General features: G+C 36.5%; 1 protein-coding gene across 5 annotated transcripts in view; it reads right to left on the bottom strand.

Moving 5' to 3' along the window:
* Positions 1-541: 541 nt before the first annotated feature.
* Positions 542-12,301, bottom strand: part of pclob (piccolo presynaptic cytomatrix protein b) — a 64,367-nt gene continuing 52,607 nt past the window's right edge. For all 5 annotated transcript variants that reach the window (XM_028037003.1, XM_028037036.1, XM_028037011.1 and 2 more), the window contains 8 exons: positions 11,541-11,612; positions 9,724-10,030; positions 9,372-9,566; positions 6,343-6,484; positions 6,175-6,233; positions 5,474-5,611; positions 4,534-4,679; positions 542-4,249 (listed from right to left, as the gene is read on the bottom strand). In XM_028037003.1, the coding sequence (XP_027892804.1) occupies positions 4,106-4,249; positions 4,534-4,679; positions 5,474-5,611; positions 6,175-6,233; positions 6,343-6,484; positions 9,372-9,566; positions 9,724-10,030; positions 11,541-11,612 (1,203 nt within the window). In that variant the 3' untranslated portion in view covers positions 542-4,105. The remainder of the gene's footprint in view (positions 4,250-4,533; positions 4,680-5,473; positions 5,612-6,174; positions 6,234-6,342; positions 6,485-9,371; positions 9,567-9,723; positions 10,031-11,540; positions 11,613-12,301) is intronic.

Raw genomic sequence — 12,301 nt, 5'->3', positions numbered from 1 at the left:
TAATAAAAAAAACTATTATGTAAAGTTTTTGTAATTGTATATCATTTGTATGAAAAGAAAATTCTGAGTCAAGCTATGACTGATCAGTCAAAATAAAAATATTCTTATCTGGACCAATTTTATTGTTTAGATTTAATTTTACCACAACTGACAGCAACTATCATATATCTGTACTTTTTAAAGTTTTGTCCACTAGTGGCATATTCCAGTTTAGTGAATTTGGTTTTCTTTGGGTGTCACTGATTTACACGAGGATTTCACCTGTATTTAAAAGTTTCCCTTCTTAAATGACAATAAAAAGTGGAATCTCCACTAAAGAATATAAAACATATTGTAAGGGTGTAGTCAGTTTTAAGAAGCTGCTGCAAACCTGTCTTTTTTGTAAAAGCAATACTTAATGTGATCTGCTATTTGTAAAGAAGAAATATTTTTCAGCATTTGGAACAGCATGCCTAACGTCTGATTATATGAAGAGATGTTTTCCCCTTGTGATAAAAAGTAGTTTAAAATGAAACATAATTAAAAAAAGTCAAACAATGGATTTGCAATATAGCTCTTAATATTTATTCTTTTGACTCAAGGGAAATGTTTTTTTTACAACACAATTTGCATATCTCAACACACCCCGTGTACAACCACAAAACCATAACATTATATGCTTTGTTTTTACACTGAGTGAAAAACAAGACAATTTTACAAGCATATCTCTTTACACTCAGCATACAGATAAATCTATACATATTTTCTCTGTTTTGAAACATAATCTGTGGTCAAAATACAGACAAACCATCAACAAAACATGCAACATCCAAAACTAAAAGTTCCAGACAACTACTTAAGTTGAACAGATTCTTTTCTTTTTTTTTTTACCACCTTGTAAGTTCTTTTTGCAGGTTCGAGGATATAATCTCACTAATAATCATCAGTGGACAGCACATGTTTTTATGAAGTCTCAACTCTCCTTAAAGGACTCTAGACACCCACTGCTGTACAATTACAAGTGTTCTGTGATTTAGATTTGCTTTGTATTTTTTTTTAACACTCACATGCTCAAACCTCAGACATATAAACATTCAGTCATTGTAGAAAATAAACACTTTATGTACACATGTCAAACAACTTGAGCACATTCACACCCCTCAAGACAACAACAAATGAATGGGTTCACAATTACAGGCAACGGTTGATCTTAAACAGTTTTTAGAATGAAGTCTAATGAAACACAAGAGGTTTGACAGTCATGACTGGGCAATAAGATGAGATCTTATTTACTGCACTGTGTACACAGACTGTTCAGTACACTATGTGTATGGAGTAGTTGATTTCACTGGAGATTGTGCATCCCTTTTGGGAAACCTCTACATGTTTATATGTTTATCTTTTGCCACATAGATACAAAATGTACACTACAATAGTTCCTGCCATCACATACCACATACACTGTGATTCATTTAATTGTTAGTGCAGAGACACAAACCATGTAATTCGGAATGTCCCGACAATTAAAACGAGACAAAAAAACAAACATTGTAATAAAGTGCACAAGCTCAATGTAGATGTTAACTGTAGTTAGCATCAATATATACTAAAATAAGTACAAAATAAAGATATTTAATATTTTTCTCTCACCAAATGTACAAATCATAGTTACTTTTCTACAGGACATTTATAGACGATATGTTCACAGAATATAACACAAATGCATTCAAATACATATGTTGCATAGAGTTACCTTAAAAGAACTAATGGTTCTTGGAAAAATGTAACAAAAGAAGAAAATACAAAAATCAATAAATATAGAAATATATTTAAAGGGGCGGTATTATGTATTTTTTAGGCACATAGTGCCATTTTATAGCACAATCAAGTAACTACGTTACAGTCAGTTGTGAAAATGCTGCATATATCAAAAATAACTTAAAAGAATTTTGACTTTCCAATTTGACGCCTCAGAATTGGTCATTGTGTCTAAGAAGCTTCTTGTACTCTTTCTAACACTCCACCTTCAGCATGTCAACATAACAATGCCCTTCCATGATGCTGTTTTCATCATCATGGAAGTCAAGCAGTCTTAGGAGCGTTGGATTGAGAAATAGTTTGTATGCTCAGCAGATGTGCAGTTCCACCAAGAGTTTTCTAACTGCTGCTGCTGCTAGTCTGATGGAGCAGAGTTGGAAAGGCGCGTGGGTTCAGGGGTGTTGAGCAGAAGCAGCTTCAAGCTGGAGCTTTGGGTAAATAAGCGACACTTTGTACGAGCAAGTGTATAGTTACCCCCGAATGGCTGCCACTGTACATTCAAGGATTTCTCAAACACGCTTGAAAGAATCAAAGCAACACTCCAAGGATGTTTTGATGAGGGAATAACATAACATTATATAAAACTAAAAAATTATTTTACATAATACCCCCCCTTTAATACATAAAAAGGAAATAAGTAGTGGATGGCACAACAAATATTTTACCATTTTGAGTATGGTATCTTCTGCACTATACCTTAATGTATGAGTGACATCTTGCTCTTTGTGTGTTTCTTGATGGAAAGTTGTATCAGCCCTGCTTTACAATTAAACACACTGACAGTAGTTCTCTTTAATTTTTTTTCTCACATTTTTTTCTTTATCTTCTTTTCTGATTTTATTGATGTGGTTGCAAAATATTAAAATATGAACAAGAACATACATATATGGGTCCCCTGCATACACATGGGTACTGAGACTTGGCTCTATGTGTTCCTCTGACCCTGATCATGCCTGAGAAAATAATTTGATCACAGGCAGTGAAAGATGCTGGTCCACTGTGTTTAACAGGAGTCACTGAGATAAAACGTTTTTGTGTGTTTTACAGCCAGAGACACAGAGGAGCATTTGACTTTTTTTTTTTTTATCTACATTTTGAAATTATTTCCAGATAAAGCCAAAATAGAAGGTCTTTGCTAACACAGAGACAGCAGAGCAGTCACACAGAGCTTCTAGATTTACACGTGGTTTTGACACAACTTCTATCATTTACATGTCCATAGCAACAATGATAACATGAAGAGACCTACACAGAGGAAAAAACTGCAGCAAACTAAGAGTAAAATGTTGCACAAATGACACAGATGTGTAAACGTCTGTCATTCTGAACAATTGTAACATTTGTTACATTCAACACAGCATGTGCAAGATGCTATTCTTTTTTCTAGTCTCCCCCCTAAATAGCTTGTGTTATATAATTTATCCATTGATGTTGACTTGGCCCATGATTGGTGGCCTGTTCAACACAGACGTGCATCAGTGTGACAATATGGCCTACCTTGAGCTCACAAAGGTCCATATTCACCTAAATGTTATGAGGACTGCTTTTACATTAGATTACTGGATTGTCAGTGCGCCACCCACTGCCTCAACCTAGAAATTTTGTTGATATTATCTGATAATATAATCTGACAACAAGAGAATAACTCTTATACTCCGTGTTGTATTTAGTTATATTCTGTATATGTTAATTTTAAGGTTTTAATATATCACACTGTACAATTCTTTGATATGCTCTGTGGTCTGCATGTGGGATAACAGAAATGTTAGAAGTGCTGTACAGTTCATCTTCATCCCACAGCAAAAGTTCAACAGTCTCATATTTTTTCAGACATAAATTAGAAGTTCTGTCATTAAAAAATAATTATGCATTCCACACCACTGATGTCTGTAAAGTTTCGTAACAATTACATACATTTTTTAAATTAATCAAAATTGTCTAACTTTTTCTTGAGCTAGTTGGTGAAGTTCTCTCGTGCAATATCAAAATTATTCTTATGGATCATACAACTGAACTATGTTATCAAAAACATAACTGTCTTTAAGCCATATTGCAGGGAAATATCAGTCTGCAGCTGCCTTTGCATGTTTGAATCCACGCAAAGTCTAAAGAGAACTGACATTAGAAGAGGGAAACATGCGCTGGCAGTGTTGGACTGACAAGACATGCAATGCTATCGTCACATAGTTCCCTTCATCTAAAGATCTATAAACTCAATACATAATTTCTTTAATATTTCTGTTATGTTACTCTTTTGTCTTCTTTCTTCCCTTTTGCCTATTATTTCTTTCAAATTGCTGTTTTGCACTCAAGGGTTAGTCAAGTTAGAGCTGACGAACAGTTTGTGCCAGCTGACCACTCTCTTCCTCATGTCCACCTTGTCAAGCCAGATGTAGGCTTCACCTATCAAAGTCTTCTTCACAAACTTCCCACCGTTGGACACCAAGAACAGCTGAAAGTACATTAAAAATAAAACAAATTTCTCATCTTTTTGGGCACAATACAGTTGCATGTGTTTTGTTGTATATTAACAAAATAGGTGTTTTAGGGTAACACAATTAAAGCTACTATTGATTAAACTACAATTTATTTCCAGTACTATGTTAAGAGAGATTTGACAAAGTTGTTAAACTAGACATAGCATGGTGACTAAAATGTAAACTTAAACTGTGCACAAAAATTTTAAAGATTTTTCTTCACATGTCATTTTTAGGATTTACAATTTATCCTTTGTACCTGTATTGAATGTCCCGTTGGGTTGAGGGGGAATCTGAAGGTCTCATTAAAGGAAGGCTCTCGGTCATGTCGACAAACTCTGGTCTTTTTCTTGATGATCCTCTTCTGAGTGGCTACATTAACCACATACAACTTGACATATAGGTCTGGAGGGAGGTTTAAAAAATTTTAATACAATATAAATAAGCGTGAATTCAACTCAAGCTTAAAAAAACATCACATAATATGGCGTACAAAATGTAAGACAGTGTCACTAAATGTAGCATAATTCAACACTCAAATGTAATGCAGTGTAATTATTACAAAATATAAAGTCACATAAGGTGAACAGTACCACATCCATCTATAGATTTATACTTTGAGATATTTTAAATAAATATTTCCATAGCTACTTGAATACAGTCATAGATACTTAACATGCCTTGCAAAATCATTCCTACCTTTTCAACTTTTCAGATTTTGTCAAGTTAGGAGACAAATTTGATTGGGATTTTATGTAATTAATCAACACAAAGCAGTGCTTAATTGTGAAGCGAAAGGAGCACAAAATGTATTTTTAAAGTCTTGCTCAAGTGAAAATGTGAAATGCACAATGCACTGAATACATTGTAGGTTTTCTTTTTTTTTTTTGAGGCTGTTTTCTAGAGACTAAATCATCTGCCTAACCTTCTTTACAAAATAGTTTGAGATCAGTGAGATTGATATAAGAACTTCTGTACTGATCAGTTTTTAAGTCTTCACACAGATTTTCCATTGGTCCAAACTTGAACATTCTTATAGAAGATAATTTGTGGATGCAGGCCAAAAATATATGTGAAAAAGGTATTAATACTTTTACAAGGCATTATACATACACCCCTATGTACAATCATATTAACATACAGGTACATACATGCATTATTTTAGATGGCAAAAATAAATGTAAAGTAGTTTTTCCAACCTGGCAGATGGTCCGGGCTTTTGAACTTATAAGTGATATTTCTGCACTGAAGGATTTCTAGGACCAGCTGGTCTCCCTCCGTCTTCACTTCCTTCTTAAGAGCAACCTTAATTTCCCCAATTACTTGAGTTTTTCCACCTGACAATAAAAGAAAAATAAATGTTTGTAATTTGCACATTTTGATACCTTCATTTACTAGGCAGGTTGATACCATTAAATTGGAATTCCAAAGACAATTTTATTTACACATTTTAATATAAAATTTTAGTCTGTTAGTCTGGCTTCAGAGGAAAATATAAATAAATTTAGAGACATGAGTTTGCCAGACTCCATCGTAATGACTTGTTGACCCTCATCTGTGTAACAATAACCAGCTTACAGCCTTACATGACCTTAGGCTTTTGTTACAAGCGGAAACTGGAGATGGGGGAGGGGACTATTGTGACATATGAGCTACATGAAGAGTAGATGTAGTTATGACAATGGATAGGATAGTGTGACATCCACTCCCCTTCCACTTTTTCAAGACATGCATTTAGTAATTATGTAGAATTAATGCAGTAAACTAACAATGATCACTTAACAGAGCATGTGTTATGAAAACACTGTTCAAGCAGGGTTTAGTAAGACTTTGAAAGTGCTTAAATTACCCAGCAGGGGGAGACCTACAACCAAAAAAATAAAAATAAAAATAAGCTTGCCTTCATTTTCTGGAGTGATTTGTTGATTTTTGTCGGTACCATTAGGAATAGTATTACCACTGCAGTGAAAGAACACAATTTTACTCAAAACCAGCATTTGTTAGGCTGTGAAAATTATTGTTGGATGCATAGAATGCTAAAAATACAATACAAAAAAAAAAATCTTACATTCGTGGGACTTGAAAAATGGCACTGTCCACTCCAATGCCCACCCCTTCTTCCCCATCCAGACCACCGTAGGCATCTCCAACAAGGCTTGGGGCAGACAGCACCACTGACCCTGAGACATCACCTAGTCGGTGTCCCGGTCCTGTGAGTGACAAAACACAATGTGACAATGAGATTCAACCCATCACTCTATCCAATAGTCAGTCAGTGGATTTGTCTGTCACTCTGCCTATATATCTACACAAAGCTTCACATTTGCAAACATGTCAAAAAGATGAAACACCACAACAATAATACTATAACCTCTAACTTAGACTCCCCATCTTTAAGCTGAAGAGCAGTTTAAATGACTGGATTGTTAAGTTTGGTCAGTTTATAGAAAGCAAATACAATTGTGTTGAAAATAATAGCAATGTGCTTAAAAACGAGTACACCTCAAAATTCTATGTTTTTTCCAAATATACAGATGAATAAAAATCACAACACAAGCTGTTACAAACTAAAATATGAAAAAAGCTATCACATTTGTAAATCACCTTACAGAAAGAGAGCAGCTTTGTATAATGGATTGTTACAAAAGTTAGCAGTGTCTTAGTCTTTACAATCTCCTAACCTTTTCTGTACAAAGTGAAAAAGTTAAAGATTTAGATTTCCTGTGACTCATTGAACTGATATGTGGTCATGTGTGTACTGGTAAAGCAAGCCTGTGAAGACAAAGACAAAAGCTCTGAGAGCTTTTGTCTTGGGCTCTGGCATTGATCGGGTATTCTATGGCGAAACTGGCCACTGGGATGTTGAATGTCATTTCACTCACAGTAAAGACACTAAAACTGGACTTTGAAGTTGAGTGTTGCCAACTAGAGTTGGATACATCGCCACATGCAGTTTCAGCTCTGAAACCTGAGAAGGACTTGAGTTTTTCTTACAATGAAATTAAACAGGAAGAGGTGAGTCGGGGAGCTCTGTGAGGAACCCTCCTCTATTGGAGGAGGGTTCAGTCTTTACCTTAAGCAGAGAAAGTTAATTATCTTGGTGTCTTGCTCCTGAGAGATGGTAAGAAGGAGCAGTGAATGGATAGCTCTGGTATGTCGTGGTGTAGAAGGATTCATAAAGCGAAGCTCTTGATTTACTCATCCATCTACTTCAGACTTTCTCGGCTGAAATTAGCTTCTTCTGTAGAGTGGCCTATGTGAGAGCTCCTCACATAGGAAGAGGAGCTCTGTCATCCAGGTGGGTGTTTAGACTACTGCTTCCTTACATTGAAAGGAGTCATTTGAGGTGGTTCAGGCATCTAAACAGGAAGCATCCTTAACATCTCTGTCTGGTAGCAAGAGAAATTAATGTTCCACCTAGAGGAGACACCAGGGCAGAGCCAGATTGCACTGGAGGGACTATACATATATACAGTATATTACTTCTGACCTAAGATCACACTATGATCCCCCAGGGTGAGGGTCAGGGTAAGGGATGTCTGGCTAAGCCTGTTGCCTACACATGTTTCTTTCACTATAATTCAGTTACACAGGATGAGCAGTGTCACTGTAATGACTGCTAGGCCTGTTGTTTTTCTACTATGCTACTACATCAACATGTATACTATTTTCAATGTAGAAGCATAATTTATTTTAAAACTTATGTGGTTAATGATGTTGACCTGCTATTATTTTGAACACAGATGTATTTTCACCAAAAGAAAGCAGATAAGTCTTAATCTGAAAGCAAACTAACGGTAGTTAAAGGATTATTTGTAGAACTAGTTCATAAAATAGTGGTAGTATTTTACTACATCATTCCCATAGTTTGTTTTTTTGGTAAATATATTTTACTTTTCTCCAGGTTAGTGTTACTTTAACTGATTTACTTTATGACTTTATGATTGGTTATGTTTATCAGGGTATTTAGACAGTACATTTATTTAATGTTGCCTCACCTTCCTTTGATAGTTCAGCTGCTCTCATGGGTTAGCCGAAAGCTTTACTCTCACTGGCCGGTGAGTGTAGAGTGAGACTCCAGACGGCTTTTGAAACCTCTTGGTGTTTCTTGATATGACTTGGTCAGTCTCACATTTGTGGCCCGTTTGTTTAAAGTGCGGGAATAGGATAGGACTGGATAGGGTTGGAAGATGGTGTTTCATTCGTGCGTGTGTGTGTCTTTTGTGATTTCTTTTTTCTGGGGTTCATTCATGTCATACATGCACATATAGAGCAGTATTGTGACACAACAAAGTTTTTAGTAGCCACAAAAGGGTTGCAAGGGAGTCTGTAGCTGCATGCTTAAAAAGCTCCAAAAATAGGCAGACTTATCTTAGAAAGGGGTTGAAGTTTAGGTTGAGTTCAGGAAATCCCACAGATTAAAAACATTGAGTGCATATAGATGTAGTTTTACTTACATTAAGATATGAAGAAAATAAGTAATGTAAGGGGATGCCATCCCAATTTGGTTTCTGCATTCAGAATATCTCCAAACAAGCGTTGTAATGAGAAACCATAATCTTGGGATTGACACATGCACACTACTTCCAAAAACAGAGTAGTTAGGGGAGGTATTCTTTGAGATAATTTGAGGCCTATATTACAATTAAACGTATCCTTATTGCAATTTGTTCTCTGTAATCAATTGTGATCTTGTAAGTTACTTTTTCACATTATTCTAAAAATTACTATCAAAATGTAAGCTGTCCTATTTGTCTTGTTTTTGATATTATGTTATGGTGAACATGATGTTATGTTATATATGTTATACCTACTTTTTGTGCTTTAAAATAGCTCCTGGTTTGTTTATTGTCATAGTATATTAGTTACTTTTAAAAGATTTATTTTCTGACAGAAATTCATTTTAGACTACCATTTTCAATAAAACAATTTGTGCCCAGAAAGAAAATATGACCCAAGCAGAGTTCAAAGGTAAATGTTAAGGAGGTCAATGCAGAACAATTCAGGTTTAATTAAACAGTCTCAACAAAACTTGCATGCATGGAGAAAAAGGAAGCAAGTCATAGGAGTTGTGTCATGGGGAGGGGAAGGATTTACTTGGTTGCAGGCGGGACTGCTGCACGGCAGCCTCTGCGGCAGCAATGGCTATCCCAGCATCTTCAAGGTGGGCTTGAGTGACACTACTCTTGCTTTGACTTCGGGATGGGCCATGCGAGCGCAGTTGGCCATCAGAGGAAGACTTGGAGCTGCCCGGGCTGCTGTGGGACTTTTCCAAAGGTAACATTTGCATGTCTGGAGGATGAAAAATTTACTTTGGCTGATCTGCTTGTACCATGCAACAGTTTTTAAACCAAATAAAGTCTAATCAAGGCAGTGATACATATTTCAGTGTTTTATGCAAATAATTTTGATATTTAAAATGCATATATGTGAAATTGATGTATTTTACCTTTGGCTGGGTCGTGGAAGATTCCATGGCTTCTGCTCTTGATCACAGAGTTCTTAGGTGAATCATGACTCAGATCTCCCTGTCCTGGTCCTTGACTTTGTCCCATTCCATGTCCCTGTCCAGATCCTGACACATGACCCTGACATGTGAAATGTCCCTGACCATGACCCTGTCCTGACCCAGACCCTGGTGGAGCTTGGGAAGCATGGTGACTTCTGCTCTGTTCGATGCTTTCAGTCTGCTCTTTCAAAGGCAGCCAGCGGGGAGTGTTGTCCAGTTGAGCTGTGTTTGACAAGTCAATCAGAACCTGAAACGCAGTCAAGTTCACACACAATATTACAATTAAAAAGAACAGATAGATATGTACAGTAGATGCCAAAATAATACTGCAACACAGTTCTTGTGAAATATGCATACCTAAATCTTTTTGTATTTTCCCATAACTAAACAAGAAACATCAATGTTTTCATTCGGGTGTTATTTGACAGTGCAACACAAAATGGCACATCATTATGAAATTGAAGGAACATGTCACATGGCTTCCAAAATGTAAAGGCATTTTTCTTGCCCCCATTTTACAACATATGGAGACATTAAAAAAGGGGGGGGGAAAGTAACACACTTCTCATTTCAGGATAATGGATTCAACAGTGATCAGTGAGGTGGATTTTGTTTTACTACTTAACCCCTTGGTGTTATTCCTACACTCTCTGGTGTGTTTTGATCTACATCATCCTGTCTGCTCCCTAATGTTTTATGACAATTTCCTTATGGAGGAATTTTTGTGCCATAATCCAAGAGCACACATTTCAGTCCAAAAGCAAGATTTCATGTATTTTGTTGTCATAATCTTTAATACTTTTCTTACATTTTTTATTTTAATAGCAGGACTTTATGTCTCTCTTCTCAGAACTTGTAATGTTTGTACTTAAAACTTCTCCTTGCACTCAGACTTAGTCTCTGCTCAGAGCAAATCTTCACTTGCAAAACTCTCTGCTCGCTTGGTGGAATTTTTGTGCCATAATCCAAGAGCACACATTTTCAGTCTGAAAACAGGATTCCATGTCTTTTGTTCTCAAAACTTTCAATAATTTTGCTTACAATATCATTTTGAAAGCAGGACTTCATGTCTTTCTTCTCAAAACTTGTAAAGCTTGTACTCAAAACTTCTCACGCTCAGACTTAGTCTCTGCTTGGACTCTCTGCTCACTTCTGGAACACAGAACTGCCTTTTGGCACAGTCACCTGGCAACCTCTCAGCCAATAGAATGAAAGTGTTGTACTTTCATTGTTTCCTTCTAGCGGGTGTGTCTGTGTGGCTACTATTGATTGTAGCAACCTGCGCCACCCACTGGATGTAGGGAGAAACAACGACGTCAGCTTTCTGCTCTGTAGTACACTGAACATCTGCCAGCTGTGCGCTACTGATCACTAACAGCTACTGATGTTAGGCAGGAGTTTGTTCACCCATCAAAGACAATTATCTATCTATCTATCTATCTATCTATCTATCTATCTATCTATCTATCTATCTATCTATCTATCTGTCTGTCTGTCTGTCTGTCTGTCTGTCTGTCTGTCTGTCTGTCTGTCTGTCTGTCTGTCTGTCTGTCTGTCTGTCTGTCTGTCTGTCTGTCTGTCTGTCTGTCTGTCTGTCTGTCTGTCTGTCTGTCTGTCTGTCTGTCTGTCTGTCTGTCTGTCTGGAGAGAGAGAGAGAGAGATAGTAACAATATTTGAAAAGAATATCCATCAAGAAAATAAATCTGGGAAAAAGAAACCTTGTGTGAGAGAAACATTAAATGTGAAGCAGCACTTACTTCTCCAAGAAAGTCATTGGAGGAGGATCTGTCATAGTCCCACACTGTTACTTCCAGTGTCTTTTTCTTTAACTAGATAGGGAGAAGGAAAGAGAACAGATGGTCAGAGACTGAGATGTAATTATTATGCAATTAGGTGACATGAAAGAACATGTTTTTATAATGGTATAACTATATTTATTTGTCTTTTTAAGAAATCTTGTCAAAACCGTCAGGTATTGCAAACTCGACAGAAGTGGATTTATTCAGCAAGGAAGGAGGGAATCACATTGCATATCTTCCAACGTGCATTATGTGCAAACAAGGAAATGATATCAGACTTATATAGCACTTTTCAATCCTCAAATGGTTCTCAAAGAATCTTTACAATGAAATTAGTAATTTCCATTCACACATATTCACATAGTGAGAATATCAAGCTACTTGATTGTAGCCACAGCTCTCCTGGGCTACAATCTGGCTACCCCAGGGTGCCTCCAGGGAGCACATTATTCCTTGATGAACATTGCTGAGCTGTTGAAATTATGTAGCTGACATTTCTGTACTCAATCTTCTAAGGGTACTAGTAACAGGCTTCATTGGGATACTGAAAGCATCCCCGAAGCGAAGCCACAAGGACTGAATCATTTGATTCATATTCATTTGATTTATAATAGGCTGAGACACCTCCTTAGCTCACAGTGGACGGCAGTCTAACCGCAAAGTCTTGTTGGATGTTCATGACTGTACACATAATATATTATATGTACATGTGCAGAGTA

The sequence above is a fragment of the Xiphophorus couchianus genome, chromosome 2, assembly GCF_001444195.1.
Source record: "Xiphophorus couchianus chromosome 2, X_couchianus-1.0, whole genome shotgun sequence".
Taxonomy (NCBI): Eukaryota; Metazoa; Chordata; class Actinopteri; order Cyprinodontiformes; family Poeciliidae; genus Xiphophorus; species Xiphophorus couchianus.
This window is presented reverse-complemented; position numbering and strand designations above follow the sequence as displayed.